Source organism: Sinohyriopsis cumingii, chromosome 15 (assembly GCF_028554795.1).
Source record: "Sinohyriopsis cumingii isolate HCF-2022 chromosome 15, ASM2855479v2, whole genome shotgun sequence".
Classification (NCBI taxonomy): Eukaryota; Metazoa; Mollusca; class Bivalvia; order Unionida; family Unionidae; genus Sinohyriopsis; species Sinohyriopsis cumingii.
Genome location: NC_142975.1, coordinates 1,502,409 through 1,526,863, shown reverse-complemented (window position 1 = coordinate 1,526,863; position 24,455 = coordinate 1,502,409). Strand labels below are relative to the sequence as shown.

General features: G+C 40.9%; 1 protein-coding gene across 2 annotated transcripts in view; it reads left to right on the top strand.

The window, feature by feature from the left end:
• Nucleotides 1–24,455, top strand: part of LOC149781115 (uncharacterized) — a 66,068-nt gene that overhangs the window by 26,340 nt on the left and 15,273 nt on the right. For both annotated transcript variants that reach the window (XM_089935212.1, XM_089935213.1), the window contains one exon: nucleotides 596–683. In XM_089935212.1, the coding sequence (XP_089791338.1) occupies nucleotides 596–683 (88 nt within the window). The remainder of the gene's footprint in view (nucleotides 1–595; nucleotides 684–24,455) is intronic.

Below are 24,455 nucleotides of genomic sequence, written 5' to 3'. Positions count from 1 at the left end.
AGAAGATCAGATTTATGAAGCCAGCCTGATGGCCATTCTTTGAAACAGCATTGAATCACTCTTGGCCTGTAAGGTTCTATCATTAACTAGGTTTGGAATAGAATTTCTGTGGTGAAAGCCAAATTTGCCTGGATCATTTTGATTGTCTTAGTGGTATTGGTGATCATTTGGATTGTCTTGGTGGTTTTGGTGATCATTTTGATTGTCTTGGTGGTATTGGTGATCATTTGGATTGTCTTGGTGGTTTTGGTGATCATTTGGATTGTCTTGATGGTATTGGTGATCATTTGGATCATCTTAGCAGTTTTGGTCATCACTAGTACCACCATAGGCTAAGATCTTGCATGATTAGGAACAGGTTTTGAAAAAGCATTACAAGAAAGCCAAATTACATACCTGTCAGGTTAGTCAGATGAGGTCCATATTTACTTAAATGTCTTTTATGGAAAGCTGTATGCAGAATTTTTCTCACATTGATAATCAAGAAAATTGTCTTTTTTAATGAAAATATTGGGAATTTTGATTTTATATATATATATATATATATATATATAAAGCAAAGCCAATTAATGCCTTTCTTTGGAATTTCCTTCAGGTGATGGGGTCCTGCATTATACTTGGAAATTATATGAAAACAGTTTGCAACATACTGTTAGAAAAGTTTGGAAGGATCAAACAGATAGGTATGTTACAAACATAGGTAGGTATGCAGATAGGTATGTTACAAACATAGGTAGGTATGCAGATAGGTATGTTACAAACATAGGTCGGTATGCAGATAGGTATGTTACAAACATAGGTCAGTATGCAGATAGGTATGTTACAAACATAGGTAGGTATGCAGATATGTATGTTACAAAGTTTTGTTAGGATAAATTAGGTATCTGTTTTGCAGGTATGCATGGAATTTAGTGTAATTATCACCTCAATTGACTGGCAAGCGCTGAGAAATCTTGCATAATGAGTAACTTTGCTTTGTGAGTAACAACTTGTATAGGTTAATGATAGATTGACCCCCAACTTGTTCCTGCAATAAAACAGCCTCCATCCCAGTGTCTGAAGCACCAGTTCTCAGTACAATGGATTTTCATGCTTAGGTTGTTTCAAAGATTTGGGATTTGGAGTGTGTCCTCACACTTTGGATTTTGTCAGGGCAAGGTTTCGGCAGCTTATAATATGGTCTAAACACTCCAAGCATGAATGCTTGCTGTGGTTGGTCTTGCTTTGAGCTTTGCTGTTTGTAGTCAGTTGAACAGGTAATGCAACATAGCAAGGTTTTGTTCCCACATATGACTTAAAATGAGAATGTTGTCTACAAATTTGTTTGTATTGTTATCTCCTCTTACAATTAGTTTTGCATGAGATGGCTATCCCTGCATTAACCAGTCAAAGGGCATGAGCATGAACTTTGCTTTTAGTTGTGGTTTAGCTGTTGCAAAGTCTGTTGATCTCTTAGGCATTATTTGTAAGGCTCTTTTGAAAGTATTCGGGTCTATTTTTGATAGTCTGTGAACCCTTCTAGATTTGGGAATATGATTATAATATCAGTTCATTGCCAAACACCACGACTTTGTTTAACTTGTGGAAATCTATACAAAATTGGTACTGCAATCCATTTTTCCAGATGTGGGGGTGGTTGGGGTAAAAATGGAGAGTTTTTTGTTTCAAAGAGGATTATTCCAGGTTTTCTACTCACTGACAATAATATTCTATAATATGTCTGACTTGATTAATGAAGGTGGGATATTGCAAATACTGAAATATGATAATGAGACACGAAAAGAAAGCTATACGTGCAATATTGTTATAATTTCTGAAGCAACTGATAAGAGTTTGCAGCAGAAGCATTTTATTGTATATATATATATATATATATATATATATATATTCAAATCAACAAATGTTAAGGAAGAAAAAAGAAGAATGAAGATGTTGTCTTTAATGTAGTTAGGTGGTAGTAGGTAAAGGACTTTTTAATTGCAGCTCAGATGGTATGTATTTATAATAAAGAAATACATACATAGCAGTTTAAAGTGAAGTCATAAGTACTGACCAGGCAAATCCCTTAGTTGTAATTATGTACTTATGGACCATCTTGGGAATATCATCGACCTCCACTCATTGCAAGTAGTTACCAGATATGCCCTTTGACATCCAGGTAAATTAAGGACACGAGGGTAAAAAATTAATGATCCTATTGCAAAGTTAGAGGCACTTACCACAGCAAAGAAAAATTTAATGTGCATGCCAGATGAATGGTAAAATCATTTAGAAACATTACAAAACATGCCAAAGAACACAATTCATCGCGAAGAAAACACAGTCTATCAAATTGAAGTGTTCCGGATCATGGTGTTAAGCTGATTATAGAAATCACTTTAAAAGACTTGGAACTTACATGTTGAAAACTGTTAGTATCTTGAAAATTTCCCAAAAAGTCCTGAGGCTGAAAAAGGTCTCATATGGCTTTAAGTTCTACCAATTTTTATTGGGGTGGTGGTGGTAATTTTTATTGGGGTGGTGGTGGTAAATTTTTTTAAAAGACAAATCATGACTTTTTTATATAGTGTTGTGTTCATGCAACAATTCAGGACATTCCTGCCAGACATTTGGGATGATGAACATTTCTGACTTCCAGTTAATAAAGAATTTACATAACGTTGACTTATCTGTTGTTCTCAGGGCAATAAAGGGTATTAGATCACCTCTTGATCTTGATACAAGAGACAGAAGTGTACAGTTTGATATCTTGATACTAGTCTTAGAGGTGTTTAGTTTGATACCCAGACACTATGTTCAGAAGTATTCAGTTTGATATCCTAACACAAGGCTCAGAGGTGTTCAGTTTGATATCCTGACACCAGGCTCAGGGGTGTTCATTTTGATATCCTGACACCAGGCTCAGGGGTATTCATTTATGATACCCAGACACCAGGCTCAGAAGTATTCAGTTTGATATCCTGACACCAGGCTTAGGGGTGTTCATTTTGATATCCTGACACCAGGCTCAGGGGTATTCATTTACAATACCCAGACACTAGGCTCAGAAGTATTCAGTTTGATATCCTAACACCAGGCTCAGTGGTGTTCATTTTGATATCCTGACACCAGGCTCAGGGGTATTCATTTATGATACCCAGACACCAGGCTCAGAAGTATTCAGTTTGATATCCTGACACCAGGCTCAGGGGTGTTCATTTTGATATCCTTCTACATAGCATTCAAGTGATCTGGCCTCTCAGTCAAAACATCTGGAAAAGGATAGAGTTGATTAGAAATTTCTTGTTCCTGACTTTGGTCTGTTCTCTGGCATATATCTACATCCTTTGCTCCCTTTTTTCCCTTCACAATGGGACAGATAAAAGTGATCCATGTACTAGGATCTCATTGATACTCATCAAAAGACATGCCCTCCATGACTGTACCCTTTATCTTATAAGGTCTGTTATGGAGTATGCTGTTTTTTATACGTGTACCAGAATGCAATGTGCTGTCAGTAGAACACCTGTTACCTAAATGACACTATTCAAATAGGCCTGCAGTGAGCACAGTCAACATACTGTCTTGAAATCAAAGAATATCTTCATTTCTTTGACCCAGCCATCTAGAAAGTCAGTATTAGTATTGTGTATCAATGCGGTTGATACATTTTGCTGTAATTATTATTTTTTGTTCGATATTTGTGTGAGATCTTTCCACAGTTGTGGATGATGTTATTCTGATATTTGTCCCAATAGGGCATTGTTTGTTTTCATTGTTGGTTGCATACATTCTCTGTATGATTTGCTTGTTTAAGCAATGAAATTCTTGCTGTTGTTGTAAGTGTAGACATTTTGGTTATTTTCCAGTACTTTAGTAATTCTTGTCATATCAGCTGGACATTGACAGTGATATGAACCATATACTAGATATTTGTAGCGAGAGGGGAAATGCTGGTTACATATCCTTCTTGCACAAAGTGTTCATTGACTTCTGCATGCAGTGTATGTGCCAAGTGGTCAGGAGAGATTCGGTCTATGTGTGTGAAGAAGTTTGAGGCACAAGGATAGACAGAAACAGAAGAAGTCTCAGTTGACAGAATGCAACATCTTGATTCTTTACCTAAAGAATTAGCAATGGAGCCACCGATGTGAATACTTCTGTAAGTAGCAATGATGCAGTTGCTGGCCTTGGGGCAGTTTATGTTCATGCATCCGTCTCAAATAGTGGATTATACTTAATAGGAGAATATCCTTTTTATTTTGGCAGCCTACTGATGTGGGTCATCCCACATCCCTGAACATGACCGTTAGGCCTGCAAGTAGCAATGCACTGGACATTGCTTGGACATCGATGATCTGAAATTTCATCTACATATGTCATATGCTTCCGCTCTGGCTCTCATGCAGCCGGCTATACCCCCGACTGGTGACTGGAAGCCATCACATTATGAGGCCATGTTGCATACCAGCCTGCTAGTCTTTATAATACAGATTTTTTTTTATTTACGGTTTTACTTACATGCCAACCATTACACTTTTGGCATAATCATTACGCTTGTTGTCACCAAATTTTGTCTTACACTTGACTCAGTATGGATTGTGTTTATATGGCACATGAAAAAAAAAATATAAGGCAATAAAGAGTTGTCTTTTTATTTTTATTATCTTTTCTTTAAGCCCGCTCATCATATAAATTTGACAATATTCCCTAAAACAAAACTGCTTGTTAAGAATAATGTACAAGTACATGTGACCATCAATGACCTATGTGCACTTACCTATTCTTTTTATTTATAGTTACTCTGTATGACACAATTCCAAAAATACAGACTGGTATCTTCAATTTGAAAACTTGCCTCACAATGTCAGGAAAGCAATAATGCATTTAGTTAATGGACTGGTCTTTACTCTTAAACAAAACGGTGTTAAGTGAAACTAGCTTGATTGATGTGGTTGATGGATGTTGTATTAAACATCTTAAAGCAGATGGATCTTTTTAAACTTCAGAACATGTCAGATCTGATTTAATAAATTTGTCAAAAATGTGTTAATGCAGATTCATTTGGGAATCCATTGAGTTGTTTGTGTGCATTACACCATATATTCTGCCTAGGTAGTTTCTGGACAACCATTGAGCTGGTCACTGAACTGACCATCAAGCTACATGTTTTGGTAGCTGTACTGTCAAGACAAGCTGTTCCTTGCCAGACACAAATTTGACTGGTAGCATATTTATTGGGTAGATAGTACCATAAGCAGCAGAGGGGGCGAATCGGACATTTTGTCCAATCGTTATTTGGCTTAATTATTACTTTCTGCACTCAACGATCTAGTGTCGTCAGCGCCTGGTAAAAAAAAAACGACGACGTCGTTGGGGGATCGTCGCGTCGTCATTTGGTTTAATTAACACCTTCTGCGCGCTGATCCCCAGCGTCGTCAGCGTCCGGTAAGCACATCGACGACCGCGTCGATGTCATTGCCCCCTCTGCTGCTAAGTGGTTATTTACAATGATCTTACAAACAGAGTGATCACTAACTCCTCCTCTTGCAGATCAATTAGGTTATTTGACTGATCGGTAATTCTAAAATTAATTCTCGTTAAAAACCGATCATGGCATCGCATATAGACCGGATTAATCGGACTCTCAACGATTAAAAATCCCGGAGGGGCTGTTGGTGAAAATGAATAAAGGATATACCCCTGTTGAGCCTGATTTGATTGCTTGGTATCCACCTGGTAACTTCCTTCGATAACATCACATACTAGATTAATCGCTATCACCGATGCGATATTTACGTTGTACGGGGCAATATGCCTACCATCATCTCCGTTATCGTGTCTGAGGATATAAGTTGATGGGGGGGCATCCGCGGGTGGATTCTTAGGCCATCCTAGTATGGTTCTTATTGAACTGTTATAAATATCAACCATATACCCCGGTGTGCTTATTTCAATCGTCGACGATAACGTCGGTTCATGAACCGTAATAGCGATTTTTGATTCCTTTCCTGTGATCGATTTTATTCTGCGTTGAAATTCTTTATTGATTTGCTCTATTTGGTATGACCCAGTTGGTATTGTAACCTCCTCCCAGTCTGGGGTCCCATCGGGTTTATTTTTCCGTGCAAAAACCAGCGAGTTATTAGGTTGTTGTCCGTTAAATGCGTCCGCTCGGATATTAGGCCAACTGTGATATACTCGCAATTTTGCCAGCGCTATTTCCTTTACTGGAACCGGTGATGGAAAGTTTACACTGAATTCGGGTTTCGTTGATGTTATCGATATCATATTTGTTTGTACCGGAGTGGTATTCTCCGCGATCCGCTGAAGTAATTGAGACCCTTCGGGGTTCAGCGACATTATTATTATTCGTTGTTTTTAGTGTCTAATTTTAACAACCAGGTGGTTTCGGCTTCCAGTTGAAAATCCTCGATTTTTGACATCGCGGAGCTATATAACTGGACCATCGTGGAGAATTCAACATCGGATACGAACAAATTATCAATCGATAACGAGATCAACCCGGATAATTTCGAGTATGCGTCGGATACTATTTGATGTTTTACTGTATACTCGTTGAGTTTTTTCTGAAAACACGATGATATCTTCCTAGTGATTGCGTTGGCAACTCCAGCAACTGTTGTCATTGCGGAGACAGCGATTGGAACAGCGATCGGGGCTATCGTGGTCACCGTGGATAAAATAACACCGGCGCCAGCTACTATACCCGATACCGAGTACACGACCGCGTCGATGGCGGTTATTTTTCTGCGGTATTTTTTTATTTTTGCACGGTATTGTTCGGAAAGCGTTTTCAAGTTCGCGGAAAATTCTTTTGCGGTATCGAATCGATATTGATGTGACGTCGATGATACCTCTGATTCAATTTCCTTGGTGGTCATTTTTATTTTAAAAGAGCTAGTGTTTTTAATTACTTAGATTCGCTGAAAATTCCACATACCATGTAATGTTTGCCCGGGCTAGATTTCTATCAACGGCATAAATTGTAAACTGTTCAGTTGCGTTCCTGTCTATAATTGTTGATATTGTATTGTTAAACCCGGATGAACTCGACGATAATATATTAAACTGCATCATTGAAACCAGTGTCAATCGATAAATACCCTTAACAGTTGCGGTAATATTTACTGTATTCTGTGTAGGAGTCCAATCGAATGATCCATGCCGAATTGTGTATACTGTGTTGATGATGTTCTCATGAGGGATTTTTATTTTTTCGAATTGCTCTGCTACTCTCGGTAGTCCGTCTTTAATCGCTTCAACATCAGTTTTAATCGTTCCTATTTCCTGTATATGCGTGTCCACATCTTTTTTGTTCGCTGCAACCCTAGTAATGAGTGTATTTATTTCCTGTATATGCGTGTCTATACTTTTTTTGTTCGCTATAACATTAATTTTGAGTACTTCTATTTCCCCTTCATGCACGTCTATACTTTTTTTGCTCGCTATAGCATTAGTGTTAATTGTTTCTATTCTCTGTCCATGCGCGTCTACATTATTTATGATCGTTACAACATTAGTTTTGATTGTTTCTATTTCCCGTGTATTCTCGGTCATACTTTTTTTGTTTGCTGCAACATCAAGTTTGATTGTTCCTATTTCATATGTATGCACGTCTATACCTTTTTTGTTCGCTGCAACATCAGTTTTGATTAATCCTATTCCCCGCCAATACGCGTCTACATTTTTTTTGTTCGCTTCAACATCAGTTTTGATTGTTCCTATTTCCTGTGTATGCGCGTCCACACCCTTTTTGTTCGCTTCAATATCAGTTTTGATTATTCCTATTTCCTGTGTATGCGCGTCTATATTATTTATGATCGTTGTAACATCAGTTTTGATTGTTTCTATTTTCCGTCCATGCGAGTCTACATTATTTATGATCGCTGCAACATTAGCGCCGATTATTTTTATTTCCCGTTCATGCGCGTCTACACCCTTTTTGTTTGTTGCAACATCAGTTTTGATTGTTTCTATTTCCTGTCCATACGCAGTGATATCATTTATAGTTATTGTGATTTCATCCGGCTTGGTATTTTTTTTACCAAGGAATTTATCAAAGTTGTCATCGATCCTGTTAACATTTTTTCGTAACGTGTAAAATTGGCCCGACAGCGTCGTAAACTCCAAAATAGTATTTTTTATTGTTGCAAGATTTGGTTCGAATACTATCGGGTACCCAAAAAATCTATCGATAGTTGTTTTCACATGCCCTTCGAGTTCGATTATTGATCTATTCAACCTTATACCACCGTCTCGGATTAATTCTATCATTCTCTCTATCTCCACTATATTTCGACCCGGTCTGAGTCGTCCGTCGCTGGTATACAGCGCGATAGTGTTCTCGTCGGCATCACGCTGTCGTATTAAAACATCATTCAGTGACACATTACCGGATTTCAATTTACCCTGGCGGTCTTGAAATACAACTATTTCATCTGGGTCAATACTGGTTAAGTTCAACGTATCAGCGATTTCATCCTCAATTAGTTTTTTTATGTCATCGGTGGCGGCTGTTTCCGTGGATTCTTTCAGCGCCGAAACCGATCGTCCCCAAATATCAATCATTATTATTGTAAATGTTATTCTCTAAAATCCGTTGAGCTTCTACGACCCCACTAGTGTATTCGTTTACAACCACATGAGGTGGTTTCCGCGATGATGAAATCGCCGCAAGTACGTTCAATACCTCGCGGCCACATATCGGTGGGTCACTTAATTGCTGTGTTGGCAGCGTGGAATAAAAAACCCGGGCTGAACACGCCGGGGCTGAACACGCCCGGATATACCGCATGAACTCTTTCGGCGGGGCTAACCCGTATGAATCAAAATAGACGATCGCGCGCGAATCAATCGCGTACGCAACCCAATGAGTTCCCGCTCCGGAGGACCCATCGAGGTTAATTATGCCGGTTTCAATATTCCTTGGTACCGCCGGTAATTGATCCCTCATAAAAACACCTCTGAAGTTTTTTATCGCTAACGCGTTTGCGGCGTCTATTAAATCAAAATTAGACATTGGAGTCATTAACTCAGGAGTCATTGACTCCCGAGTTAATAAACGGTTCCCGGTAGTCTTAGACCCTTTCCCGAGTACCATGAATACGGGGTTCCCGGTAGTCTTAGACCCTTTCCGGCCACGGGTCGTTTTTTTTTGTAGCCTTTCCCGGTTGCCTTCTTCAATGCCATCCCCGCCGCGGTACCAACGGCTCCTAACACCGCCGCCTTAGCCACTGCTGGTGCGGCCGCGGCAATCAATGCCGGAATCGCAGCTAACAGCGGAAATATCCCACCGGTCTTTTCCATGTTTTTAATTGCTGCGGCTGAAAAATCTATTTGAACACCCTTTTTATTCTTCATCGCATCATTGAAATGTTTTATTTGACGCGCCGTCAACGATATCTTATGATTACCACCTGCCATCTGCGACGGCTTCAGCGTTATTGTGGTCCCGCATTGTTTAGCCGACTTTGATCGTAATTTCTTGACTTGACCATCAGTCAACTCTACACTGACGACACTATACGACATTTTATTGTAAACGCGTTTTGTGCTTTCAATTACATGTTTTCCACTGGCGCATCAACGATTCTCATTCGTCCACCAACACCTTCTAGCAGCATTGATTTATCGCTGAGAATGACAGCAACCGCTCTATAATTAACACCACCCGGGGGGGCTATACGAGCTCGGAAGTGTATATCAACGACGGATTGTCTCGTTAAATCGAGATGCTCCAACGAAAAATAATAAATCGGATACCGGTTTTTAAAATCAAGTTGTGATATTTGCAAACCAGTGTCGACGTTTTGATCACGACCCATATACGACAGCAATCGATGATACACACGTGCGATATGGTTGTCACCGTAATTAAGCTGTATATCCTCGGATGGTTCCTGTTGTCCGTTTATTCTCAGCGAAACATCCCTGACTCCTAATTGATCAAATATCATATGGCTGTGTTCTTGATTACCCAATCGATTCCTATTCTGTAGCGCTATGAATATATGACGCGGGGCTGAAACACCCTGTTTTGATGCTAGGTGCCATGTAAACGTATCGGCGACGTTATCTTCTTTAGCATCAGTTGTTACCGCTAGCCAACTCAACAACGATTTCCCTCCCTGTTCCATAAATGCTAACAATCGTGCTTCCGTGGTAACTGATGGAGTCAGCACCGGCATCCACAATGCCATTTTAGTTAAAATGACTTTACCGGCAGCGACGCCAGCAGCACGCCATATTGCATTGTTATCATCGCCCCTTCGCGTCAGCGCGATTGTATGCTTAGCCCCATAGATAACCTTCCTGACATTTCTGCAGAATCCAAATATGTGATGGAGTGGAATCGCACATGAAAACTTTCGGCGTGGTCCTTGCAACATTCCTACTCGTGTTGCGAATCCCATATTGTAATTATCGTTAAGACTTTTTGTAACAGTGAAATCAGCGTCCGGTTTTGCTCTGCGGTCTGGATTGGCTGCTTCAGCCTGATCACCTGCGATATCTTTTTTCGCCATCACGTTGATGTACTGAAGATGATCAGCGCTATTATCGGTGTCCTTCGCAAACATCATAGATGGGCCCGCCGATCTTGTATAATCATCCGAGTATCTCGCCAACCCAATTATCGTCGTTGCAACATCAACCTCGCGTTCTATTGATTCAATTTCTCGCCCGTCAATAAGATATCTAGCGCTCTCAAATAACGCCATGATACCGTTGTTGACGAAACCAACTCGAACACGAGGGTCATCTGCGTATGGTGCATTATCGGCAGCATTTGTTACAAGTTCTCCCTCAATTTCGATAAACGCTTCACACGGCAGAAAGTATTTACTGGTATCTTGGACTTGAAGTTCAATTCGCGATCGTAGGTCAGGTTGCGCTGCATAATAAGAATAATATTGATAATCACGGACAGAATCATCCCTGCGCACTGGGGCATCCATATCAAACGCGGGATCAGCGGTTCGCGCAAACATTCTATTATTTATCATGTTGATATTTTCAATTGCGATTTTTTCGTCGTAAATTCTTTGAATTTAAACCACTCCCCGCTATCGCGTTCATGAGCGCGTTGGTTGCCGCATCGGCGGATGGCGAAGTCGCCAACGACTCTAGTTTTTCTTCCACGGCGTTATTTATTACTTTACTGACATTTGCAGGCATCACTGTCGTTGATGGCATTACCGGTGGTTTCTGTTTTTTTCTCCTGGATTTCACCAACGACATTAGTTTGTCTCGCGCGGCAGAAAACGCCCTTCCGGCAACATCTCCAATAGCACTAATTCCCTTATCACGAATAACATCAATAGCCTTCATTCCTAATTGTTTGGCTAACGGCGCTACTTTTGGAGCCATTCTTGTAAATAACCCCGCAATGGTGCTACCGAGACCATCTCCATAGTACGCACGGTAAACAGGCAATCGCGAGTTTACCACGTAGACGTGTACTGGTTTATCGTGATTGTAGTGTATGATCATCCTTATTAAAAACACCAGTTTTCCAATTAATCATCCACGAGTTCGTCTATGAGCGTTCGATATGTATTAATGTCTATGATACCGCCTGCAAATAACCGCTTGCAAATATCAGCAGCCTCATTGATTATTTCCGTAGAGTTATTTCCGGCTCGTTTTCCTCCAGTTAATACCTCTAGCCGTGATATATCACTGAGAACACTATTAGGGCAGGTAACACTAGCGTTTTCAACTAGACCACTACCACTTGGATACCCCTCTCCGCTTGTTTTTTTAGAACCAGCTTTTTTTTGACGTTTTTCTCGGACTTCTTCTTTTTGCTGTTGTAGTATTTCTTGTTGTTGTCGTATATCATAATCATCAATTCCTTTTTTAAATTCTTTATATCCCAATTCTTTTGTATCCAAGCGATCAATCTCTTTATTCGTTTTATACAACCAATTAACCCAGTCATCTCGTTTTATATTACTGTTTTTATACTCGTCTTTTAAAAAGTTTTTTCTTGAATGATAGCTTTGAGCGGCAAAATTACCAAAAACCCTATACTCGTCGGATTTCAGTAATTGAGGTCGTTTTATTTGTGCTATAGCCTCTTCAGTGAGTTTATCTATAAAGGGGACTCCTTTTTGAGTGGAAATTTTTTGAAGTTCACCAACATCACCCTGTTCAGAATCATCAATATCAGCTAATCGTTCATACTCTCGTTGGGTTTTTATATCACTGGAAAGTTGTTTTATCCGTTGCTGTGTTTGTTCTGTCTCTGCTGCTATCTTTTCAAGTACAGGAAGAAGAGGCGCCTCTTTCCGTTCGCCCTCCTTAGGAATATCCCCGTATATTGCTCGTTCTGTTGCAGCTGTAACATCCTTAGTCGCTTTAGTTACCGGGGCAAATAACTGTTCGCTTCCAACAGTAAAATCGGTTTGCATTTGTTGTCGCGTTTGAAGTTTCTCTCTCACTCTGTCTCGTAACGGTATGAACTTTTTAAGCGCTGCTAGCCGCTCTCTGGCTAACCGAGTAGTAAGTGATTCACCTACCATTATTGTAAATTGATCCGCAATTTTCTAATTTTCCGCCGAGTGTACCATCGGGGGCTCCACGGAGTTTTCGTCTATAATCCTTCTAATGTTTTTGATCTTACTAGAAATCTCCCGGCGTCGTTCATAAACACGTCCGAGTTTTTTTCGTATTATTTCAACGGCAGTGAATAGTCCAATGAATGCATTTGCGTCATTGTGGTACAGGTTCTCATTAATCGTATGTTGTAATCGTTTTATAAAAAAGTACTCGCGGGCCAGGGTAAAACGCCCCCGTTTCGACTGTTCGTTAATAATCTCATAATCGGATAATATTTTTTCACTGTCGAGACCATCAGATAATTCAATTCCTTGATTTTTTAATTTTGAAATCTCGGCTAATATATTATTGATGTCTTCGATATTCATTATTCTTATTAAACATCTTATTTCTAATATCAAAAATTTTAATAAAATTATTGGGGGTCATTTTTGACCCCGTTTTTTGTATGGACAGTACAATGCCGTAGATCTCCACTCGAGTGTTGTGGCAGATTGCAGGCATACATGGACAGTACAATGCCGTAGATCTCCACTCGAGTGTTGTGGCAGATTACAGGCATATACATATACTTAATTAAGGACATTCACATCTTGGAACCCCAAAGCATACATCTCCGAGAGGGAGGCCTAGGGTGACAAACGTCATCGTAGACCGCCCAGAAGATATGCTTGGGGGACATCACTACATGTACTTAATTAAGGATGAATATATTTACAATGAAATGATTGATGGATGATGGGACGGCACAAGACAGCACAAACATAAAACGGCGGGGCGGAACTCTACGGCCAATTCAACCAATCAAAAGCAACCCAATTAAATTAACCCGGTTACATGATTGTGAACAAAAGACAACCACACGCCCGGGTCAAGAGCGTGGGTTAGTTTTGATTAGTTGAATTGGCTTTCGAAAGCCCCAGGCTTATAACGAGTCATCTTATATATAAAGTGACTAATACAGCGGCGTCAGTCACAAGGTGTGTGTTAATTTGAATTCCCTTGAATCGTTTGAATCCTTAAATACTTATTAATGGTGTTTCACGGCATTTAAATGAAACCAAATACTCAAATAAAACATTAAAAAAAAGAATACAGCTGTTAGATAATAGCGTGTATTTCATTAGTTTTCATCGTAAAATGATTAATTAATCGCAACATTAATTGGACTTCAAGGGACGCAACATTAATTAGACTTCAAGGGACGTAACTCTTGTCATGCGACGCTATCACAAAACGAGTTATCTCCCTTTGATGTTATATATGAAAATCGAATTCTATGACCCGTCTTTTTTGAGATCGCTGTTTGATATATTCGTTCTGCAACAAATTGTATTGAGGCGATACAAATGTCAAAATATTTTCCTGCCTCATTCATCGACTGAAATATTTTTTCCTCGTGAGTTGTTGTATCAAATGACTTTACGGGTTTTGCTTTCTTTGAGTATTTACCAGTTTGGCCTTTTTTACTATTTTCACTCTGAGAGATGGCTTGCAGATTACACAGTCTATTATTTTGATAATTAGAATCAATGTGATCAATAACGAGACTATCTTTGATCAATCCGTGGAAACATTCATAGATGATTCTGTGACAGAGATATTTTTTCCCTCCAGCAGTAAACATTAAATACCCGTGATTGTTTTTCCATCCAACCGGCTTCTTCAGTCTACGATTTCTAACAATACCGTCCCGAGATGCCTCGTAATTGACGAGCAGGGGATGCGGCTGAAATTCTTGGTCCATTTGTATAATAATACTACTTGTCTAATTTATTATTTGGTTTAATTATGAATCTTTCAACGTAGTCTTGGGGGGTTTTGATGACGAAGTCGGCGGTGGGGTTGATGACGGCGTTTTTAATTCGCTTGTCATAATAGCGTTTTAGTTCCCTGTATCGCTTTCCGCCACAATTGATACACAACTGTGATTTTCCTCTTACACCGACGTGGCAAACCAAGCACGGGAGGGGGCCAAGAGAACCATTACGAACGCTTTGTAAATGATACCCGCAGAATTCACCTCTACATGATTTATTGCACGGGGTTGTCGACCCAATCATCAACCATTTGCAGTGATTCATTATACTATATTCTTTCATTTAAATACTTGTTTTAATTATATGGATGAGTTCGAGAGATTGGCAGCAATTAAGCCCCGGAAAAATATTAGGTTTAATCTCGATAGAGTCCTCAAGGACACACCAAAAGCGTTAATAAACGATAAAACCCTGTTGAGTAAAATACGCGATTGTATCAATGAATTCAAGCGTGATGGCGCATCTCACAGTTGGTCAACATTTCGAATTGATGGCATTGTTGATGCTACCATGAACGACAACCGCGCAGCAATGATAATATCACAACTTGACGGTAAAAGGTATTTCTTCAGAGTAAAATTCATTGTCCGGGTGGAATCAGGCGATTGGATCATGCGTGATAAATTTGAACCAGTTCTCAGCGACAAGAAAACAGTCACTGTCAGCCGCGACTCCAAGCCGGGGTTGTTAACCGGAATTGACAAACCATACTATGAACGAGCGTATCCTGAAACAGCAGTTGTTTATGGAATATACCCGTTAAATAAGAAACCTGATATCGGAAAACTGAAACCGATGAAACAGTCAACTGGGATAAATTGTGTAGCAGAACGAATAATAGAGCATTTTACAAATGCATGTCGAGGAAACAAATTGACTGATTTACGACGTAGCAAAATCAACCAGTGGGAACTAACCGTAAAAGAGCGTGGAGCAACCATCAGCGACATAGCGAGATTAGAAACATCGCTGAGATTTCCAATAACCGTTACAACGATAACCGGTGAAGTATTATACGAATCGAAGTATAAATCGAAGGGAGCCCCAATCAAAATTATTGATCATAACGAACACGCATGGACGCCCGCGATCACAATATTTCCACGAGATAGAACAGTAAAGTATATACCCGAAGAATTCCTGGGAGAACAATTCTCCAAGGACGGTTTTCTCGCGGAGAGGAAACTATTTGATGCTATCGCTTATTTGAGTAAAAACGACCCTGTATCAATGTGGTTACTTCGCAGCGCTGAAAACGACATGGATACCTTTGATCAGTTTGTAAGACCAAACGGTGAATTATATCGCACTGAAGCATTTCACAACAAGATGAAAAAAACCGCCATGGAATTTGAAGAGCATGATGAACAACTGCTAACAAATTGTTTTACGATTCCATCGGTTGTAGCTCATGTTGCAGCAAGGAAAAATGCGTGGAGACCAACGCGCAGGGAATTTCTACCGGATGTACAATCCAGTTGTTTGGAATACTATCACGGTGGACTATGGAACACTGAATACAACCGCGACGCTATGATCTCGGTTGATATGGTTGCCTGTTATCCAGCGAGTTTTCTCGGGTATGGATCCGCCGCTGAGTATTTCAAACGATTTGGACACCCCAGTCATGAAATGACTCGTGTTGCTATTAATGGACCACTGCCTGATTTTGATTTAACCGGATTCGCTCGCATAGTATCATTTGAATTCGCGGCAGGACTCCATCGCTGTTGCTATATTTGGAGCGGTAGACACATGGCTGAAAAGAAGTGGCTGCCAATAGCGCTGCTACGGTATATGATTGATTGTAACATGCTAGTTTCGTTGATTGTCAGTGACGCGATTATATCATACCGGGCACAGACTGAAGTCTGGTTACCAGAACCGGAGCGTCTAGATAGCATAATTGACGAGTCCAGAAAAAACATTGATGCCGACGAGGAATATATCATCGAATGGTCCAGGAGGATATTTAACCAACGAAACCGCGAGGCAAAAGATCTCGGTAGAAGAATAATTGGTAAGTTCACACAAGGTGGAAAAAACCACGACTACAAACGATATTGCTCACGGCTGATTATAGATGACGCAGAATATGATTTCGTAATCAAGGACGCAGTGGCAAAAAATAGATACGTGAACTGCAAAACAGCTTTCTTGTCCAATGGAACGAGGTTGGGTACAGTTGTTACCTACAGCGATGGAGACAGCCCGGCGTATCCACATTTGAGGGCGTCTATGCTGGGTTATGCCGCTATCAATTTATTCTCGATGATAAATAGATTCCCCGATACCGCGGTTAGAGTAGCCGTTGATTCATTTTATATTGACGTAGCGTATAAGGGAAACGTAGCCGAGTTTACTAGTCCGGACGAGAGTTGGGGTACATGGAGAATTAAAAATGAAATACGACGCGATTATTCCCCGTCAGCAGATGTCACCGTTGAGAACAACTACTTACGCGGTGATAAATTGTCAGAATGGTCTAATGCACCATCGTGTTCTGATCCAATTTGTAGACACAAGACGGTTTATTTAAGCGGCTGTGGCGGGTCAGGAAAGACGACTCGGGCAATTGAATTATTTCGAACGCGGGCAAGTATAATCGTGCTTACACCGACTCATAGACTAGCGCGAGAGATAAAACAACGAAATGTTGACGCCGTTACTTATCACAGCTTCTTTCGATACAGCGGCGGTGAGTGGAATCCTGATCGAATGGGTGAAAAATTTATTCCCGACATTATCATCTGGGATGAGATATGTACTGTTTCGTTAGATACTTTACAAATGTTTCTTGAGTGGTTGCTGCGCGCGAATACAGCGGTAATCATGTGTGGGGATCATGGCCAACCACCACCATTTGTCGGCGAGGGTCCACATGATTGGTTGAGCGGGTTCGTAGACTATTATGAAGAAACCGATACTGATTACCGAGCACTTGATGAACAACTGCGCGAGGTTAAAAAACTAATCAGATTACAGCCGGATAGAGTTCAGTGTGAAATAATCCGCGAGGTGATTCCGGAAACGCCGTTGAATGAATTCTGGGAAACATGGAGACCAAACGATTTGATTGTAGCGAGTAGAAAGATAGTCAGAGACACACTTCAGCGGAAGTTGTTTACGTTGCATAAGGAAAAGTTTCCAACGCGTCCAGTGCCGTTATGTTATAGACCCGCGGACACACGGCGGCAGAACATTGAAGTTGAAATTCCAGGCCCGACAGCGTCGGGGACAAAAAAACAAATTCTCGTGCTGAATGATATTGTGCTCGTTGATATCAGCGTCGTCGAGGACGCGCTACGTGCTGATAAATCCCCGTGGACGCTAGGATACGCAACAACAATACATTCCTCGCAGGGACTAACCATCACGGACACAATTGTTTGGATAGTTGATAATCGCATCGAATGGTCGAATCTAGTCTATCTTGCAGTGTCCAGAGTACGAAGGATAAATCAGCTTCGAAGAATTGTTATTGACGGAGCCGGTGACGGAGTCACTGACGAAGCCGGCGACAAAGTCACCATCGATGCAAGCGTCATTGATAGAAAACTCTCGGGTTACCGCCAACAGGATAAAAAAAAACAGCGGCGTTTTGATATTGATGCCGAATTAATAATCTCGCTACGACAACAACAGAATAATCACTGCGCGAGTTGTAATTGTGTAATGCGCTGGCGTTATTCGGATAAAGACGCTCGCCAATTTACCGTGGACAGGATCGATAACAGTCTCGGTCATGTCAAAAACAATGTGAGGTTGACCTGTCTTGAGTGCAATAGACGCAACGGCGCTAGTTAAGACCACGTGGGGGTAATTGAGTATCGTTAGGTATCACTTGTAGTTGCTCGCGTGTAAATCCGCGCTGAGGAGCAGTTGAATCCAGTCTATAGATCGGTGGTCTACCAGTTGATCGTGTTATCGTTGATATGTTATGTGTGGTAACACTCCAAATAGGATCGGTAGCCCTTTTTTTACCGCCTTCAAGCTCTCCTGGTTCATACAGATATCTCACGGTGACATTGCCGAGAATCGGCTTGAAAACGCTATTTATTTTTGATTTTCCGGGTATATACTCGTATTTAATCGCGTCGCTGGGCTTCATGTTGATTGCTCGGGTAATCTCGTTATTTAACGCTGCAATTACACCTGGCAACCTTTTAACCCATTCACGAGATCGTTTTTCTTGGATGAATTCCTTCGCGTATTGATATCCAAATAACCGTTCAGCGAGAGTCCGATTGAATCGTTCAACAATTGCCTGATCACGATGTAGCGCAGTATGACCTCGTCGTATCGCGACGCTATGATGTTTCAGCGTTGATAAAACAGCGCCGCGAAATTCACTACCAGGATCAACTTGTAATAGATTTGGCCAGCGCAGAGGACCTCTTCGATAAATCCGCTCAAACGCATCGGCTACTTCAGTTGCTGACTTTGTTTTCAACGGTTCCGCTTGTTTGTATCGACTCGCAACATCAACTACGGTTAGCGCGTATTTGTAACCGTTGTCATGCGGCAGAAATAGTATATCAGCCTGATGAACTTCATTAGGTACGCTGACATCAAAGCGCGAGAAGTTGATTTGTTTAGGCGGTGGTAGATAGATTTGCCATATAGCCTGTTTGGATAACCAATTAGCCGTAGTGGTCTTTGTTACCTTTGCAGCGCTTGCAAGCTTACCAATTGCGGCCTTCCCCTTCCAGTATCCTCTCGGAGAATAATAGATGGATTCCATGTTGTTATTATAAACACTATCGTTTTCAATTACCAGCGCCAGAAGCTCCGCTTCCAATCATTAATTTACCTTTCATAGCCGATTTTACCAACCATGAGGCCAATTTTTCTTTGACGGATTTATCAGGAATAGCATTTAGCGCGTGAATTAATTTTACATCCGCGATATGACGCTGTTGCAGATCGCTACTTTTGTAAGCAACATCATGAGCATGACACGCCTTATCGATAGCGTTTATTGGATACTCACCGGGTTTGGGCTGATTTTGATCATCGAGTCTAATATCTAATCGTGTTCCGGGGCCACAGTAGCTATATCCTGGGAGGTGTTTTTCTCCTGGATACTTTGCCCACGGTGTTCCGGGGAGTTTTGCCAATTTGGCTGCGATGTCACCTCCTCGCTTTTTTTTAAAACATCTCCGGGTCTAATAGAAATAAATCTAAATTTCTTTGTACCGCATTGTACACACTTACCAGTAAGCGCCGATCTGTTATTTCTTGTTGTAGCGGTTGTCATATCATTTGTGCCAGTACGCACTCTACACTTCACACAATATAGATCCATAATTTATGTATAGAGATATGAATATAATTGATTTTTCGGCGACTAAAACAAGAGAACCAGTTAAGCATGTTGCAGCGTTACCAAACTCGATCCGGATGATTATCATCGGACCATCTGGATCCGGCAAGACGCAATTGTTACTCAATTTAATAATGAGATGGATGAAGTGGGATAAGTTGTATTTGGTTGCTCCTAGCGTAGATGATCAACGATGCTACAAGGTGTTGAAAGATTTCAACGAGAATGCATCAGCGATCGCTAAAAAAAATGTTATTGAGTTTATTACGGATATCAGTGATGCACCGGGTATTGATGATATTGATGGCGACGTTAACAATCTAGTCGTGTACGATGATGTTATGTTAGACAATCAAAAAAACCCAGCTAGGATATTTTCCAGAGGCAGGCATAAAAACACCGACGTGATATATGTCACTCAACGATACACTCAGATTCCAAAAGTAATTAGAGACAACTGTAATATTCTTGCTGTGTTCAACGGCGTTGATACACACACGCTACGAAATATTTGGCAGACATGGTGCGGCGGTGACATGGACTTTAATGTTTTTCGAAACTTTTTTAGTCATGCTCAGTCGACCCCACATGGATTCGTAACGATAAATTTACATGATCCTCGGACACGATATCGTATCGGACTTGACCAAATATTCGGTTAGTTGTAAATAATTTTCATTGTAAATAACCACTTAGCAGCAGAGGGGGCAATGACATCGACGCGGTCGTCGATGTGCTTACCGGACGCTGACGACGCTGGGGATCGGCGCGCAGAAGGTGTTAATTAAACCAAATGACGACGCGACGATCCCCCAACGACGTCGTCGTTTTTTTTTTACCAGGCGCTGACGACACTAGATCGTTGAGTGCAGAAAGTAATAATTAAGCCAAATAACGATTGGACAAAATGTCCGATTCGCCCCCTCTGCTGCTCCATACACAGGGACTATGATATTGCATTTTCTATGTTGTTAGGTATGTTGTTATGGCAACAATGCCTGAAAACACCTTCATCAAGGGTGTGAAGGGATAACCTCAGTCACTTAGCATTTTCCAACCTTACCATGGAATGTGCAGATTTCAGCTTTAAAGTGGCAATATAAATATTTTTTTCCAGTGATCCCAGTGGTAATGTCAGAGTGTCCATGGCTGCCTTCTGAAGAAAGACTATATGATTAAGGCTTCAGTAGACATGGAAGTCTGTATGATTAAGGCTTCAGTAGACATGGAAGTCTGTATGATTAAGGCTTCAGTAGACATGGTAGTCTGTATGATGAAGGCTTCAATAGACATGGAAGTCTATGATGAATGCTTCAGTAGACATGGAAGTCTGTATGATGAATGCTTCAGTAGACATATAATTCTGTATGATGAATGCCTCAGCAGACATGGAAGTCTGTATGATGAAGGCCTCAGTAGAGATGGAAGTCTATATGATGAAAGCTTCAGTAGACATGGAAGTCTGCATGATGAATGCTTCAGTAGACATGGAAGTCTATATGATGAATGCTTCAGTAGACATGGAAGTCTGTATGATGAAGGCCTCAGACATGGAAGTATGATGAAGGCTTCAGTAGACATGGAAGTCTATATGATGAAGGCTTCAGTAGACATGGAAGTCTGTATGATGAAGGCCTCAGTAGACCTGGAAGTCTGTATGATGAAGGGCTCAGTAAACATGGAAGTCTGTTTGATGAAGGCCTCGGTAGACATGGAAGTCTGTATGATGAAGGCTTCAGTAGACATGGAAGTCTGTATGATGAAGGCTTCATTAGACATGGAAGTCTGTATGATGAAGGCTTCAGTAGACATGGAAGTCTGTATGATGAAGGGCTCAGTACACATGGAAGTCTGTATGATGAGGGCCTCAGTAGACATGGAAGTCTGTTTGATGATGGGCTCAGTACACATAGGAGACTGTATGATGAAGGGCTCAGTAAACATGAAAGTCTGTATGATGAAGGCTTCAGTAGACATGGAAGTCTGTATGATGAAGGGCTCAGTAAACATGGAAGTCTGTTTGATGAAGGCCTCGGTAGACATGAAAGTCTGTATGATGAAGGCTTCAGTAGACATGGAAGTCTGTATGATGAAGGCTTCATTAGACATGGAAGTCTGTATGATGAAGGCTTCAGTAGACATGGAAGTCTGTATGATGAAGGGCTCAGTACACATGGAAGTCTGTATGATGAGGGCCTCAGTAGACATGGAAGTCTGTTTGATGAAGGCTTCAGTAGACTTGGAAGTCTGTATGATGAAGGCCTCAGTGGACATGGAAGTCTGTATGATGAATGCCTCAGTAGACATAGAAGAAGAGGATTAACATCCTTCCTTGAAACTAACTGTGGTGGTCAGCAAAGATCAAAGAGAACTGCAATCATCTGTCATGACCTGAAAGCCAGGGTACTTAAAGGCTTTCATTTTGGAAAACCAGCTACCATCATCCATTGCATCATGGCAATACTGCAAGCGCTCAGACATGTATTATTTGGAGTTATTGACCTAATATTGTGGCGTGTACTGTGGCAACTCCATTGCTTTATAAGATGGATGGAAATGTTTTCCATAACACCTCTAACTTTGTGCAAAAATTTGATACTTGATCAGGCGTCACTAGTGATGTTATGCCTTGCAAAAAACAGGCAGTGACCACATACTGTATTGCAAAGGTAATCAAATGGTCTGCACGTGACTTGATGGCTAACACCCTAACTGCTTGGGCTTTGTTTCTTCTTGAATTCACTAAAACCATAGTATTTCTTAAGTCTCCACTAATATTCAGTGATAGAATTTAAAGCAGATAACACAAGAACTGTCTCTTCATTGTGTCCTGACAGTTGCACCAGCATTCAGGCTGAATCAGACTTGGACAGTGGAGAGATGATCATTGACAAAAAGACAGGTGATGAAAGACTGTTCAGGCACAACAGTTTTCACCTGAATCCAATCTGAGGAAGCAACAGCCACCTGAATTCTGTAGGCAGCTCAATAAAGGGAATAAGAAATGCCTCCAAGTAATAACTACTGATGTAAACACCCTGGCTGCCTGCAGACAACCTGCTGGTAGATGTTAGATTCTTTCATTTTTGGCAGTCTTGGATTAACCTTTCTCTGCCAAACATGGATGATCCAAGTTGTTTTTGAGGAGCTTGTGTATCAGGTCCTCTCCCCCTCCATCTTCCTCATCTATGATGGACTGTTGTCATATCTGTAGAAGGTGGAAAGTTTGCAGAACATCAGTTCATTACTCAGTGGAGTGAGTTTGCATGTTTTCAAGCGTTTTATTCTGGGATTCTAGCACACAGAGCAATTGCAAACCTCAGCCAGTTGAATTAGTAGATGTCCATGCTGAGGTTCAAACTGGAAATGGCTTTCCATAAGAGGAACAAATCTTGATGGTCTAGACCAGTGCTGTCCAATATGCGGCCCGTAGGCCTCGGCTCCAAGAAAAACATTTTTCAATGGCCCATGGTGTCAGAAAGGTTTGACAGCACTGGTATAGACCTAACTGATGCACTATTCCACATCCATTGACACATCCATTAAAGTTCCTTCTGTTTGACTTCCCAATAGTAATATGCCAATTTTGTGCATTCACATTTGGTCCAGGGGCATTGACAAAGATGATCTACTGCATCATCGTCTTGTCAATAGTTGCTATGGTTTACCTGTACATCCTTCGGAAAATATGATACGTTCATCTTTGTTGAAGGGCAGTAACAATTTTCTTTCCAAATTGTGTCAGTTATAATTTTTTAGTGAACATGGATACATGATATGTCTTAAGATATTACATTTTTTCTGCATGAAATGTTACCAATCTCAACCCCCTTTCACCTCCCTCATGTACACATGGTTGACTATTGTGCTGACAGAACTGATTTTTAATTGGGCAGGGGTGCACAGCCCATGGCCCCCATGGCAAAATTAAAACAACACATAAATCTGGCCCGTGAACAGTACTTATATTAAAGAAATGTGGGCGGCCCCGAGTGGTCTAATGCACTCACTGTTCCGGATCACTGCCATCTCACCTCTGTCTGCATGGGTTCGAGTCCAAGGCTTGGCTAGCATGGTTACGTGGGAAAGCCTGCCAGTAGCTTCTTGTGGATCGGTGGTTCTTCCCTTGGTTTTCCAGGGTTCTTCCTCCATCAGTTATACTGGCCGCCATGTATAGCCTATCTTGTGCTGGAAAATGACGTTAAACCCTAGAACAACAACAGCAAAGAAATGTGTTTGCGACCCTTGAGTGGTCTTAGAAAATGTAATCTGGCCCTTGGCCCAAAAAGGTTGTGCACCTCTGTAATAGGAAGTGGATTTCTGTGAGAGAGATTTTTATCTACATTTACTCATGGGTCGGCAGAATGAATTCTGCATTGCTGCCTTTTCATGCACCCTTTTCAGATAACCTGGGACTGTTTCTCAGTCAGTTCCATCAGCAAGTTATGATCTTGATCAAAATAGTTTTCTTTTGGCATCATTGGTGCAACAAAAAATGGTTCATGGCAGGAATTGTTTGGGAAGAGCATCAAGCAGAAGGTATGATCTCAGTGGTTGGGGAGCCCTCCTGCACCACTATTGGTGGCAAGTGGTGACCAGAGGAGTTGTCTCTTAACACCACTTCTGGAGATGAATACTATCACAAATGTATTTCATTTCTGGGAATATACATTCTTCAGGATGGTTGTTCACATCATGACGTAAAAATCATTGTTGTTATCTACCTTCTCAAACAAGGGTGGGAA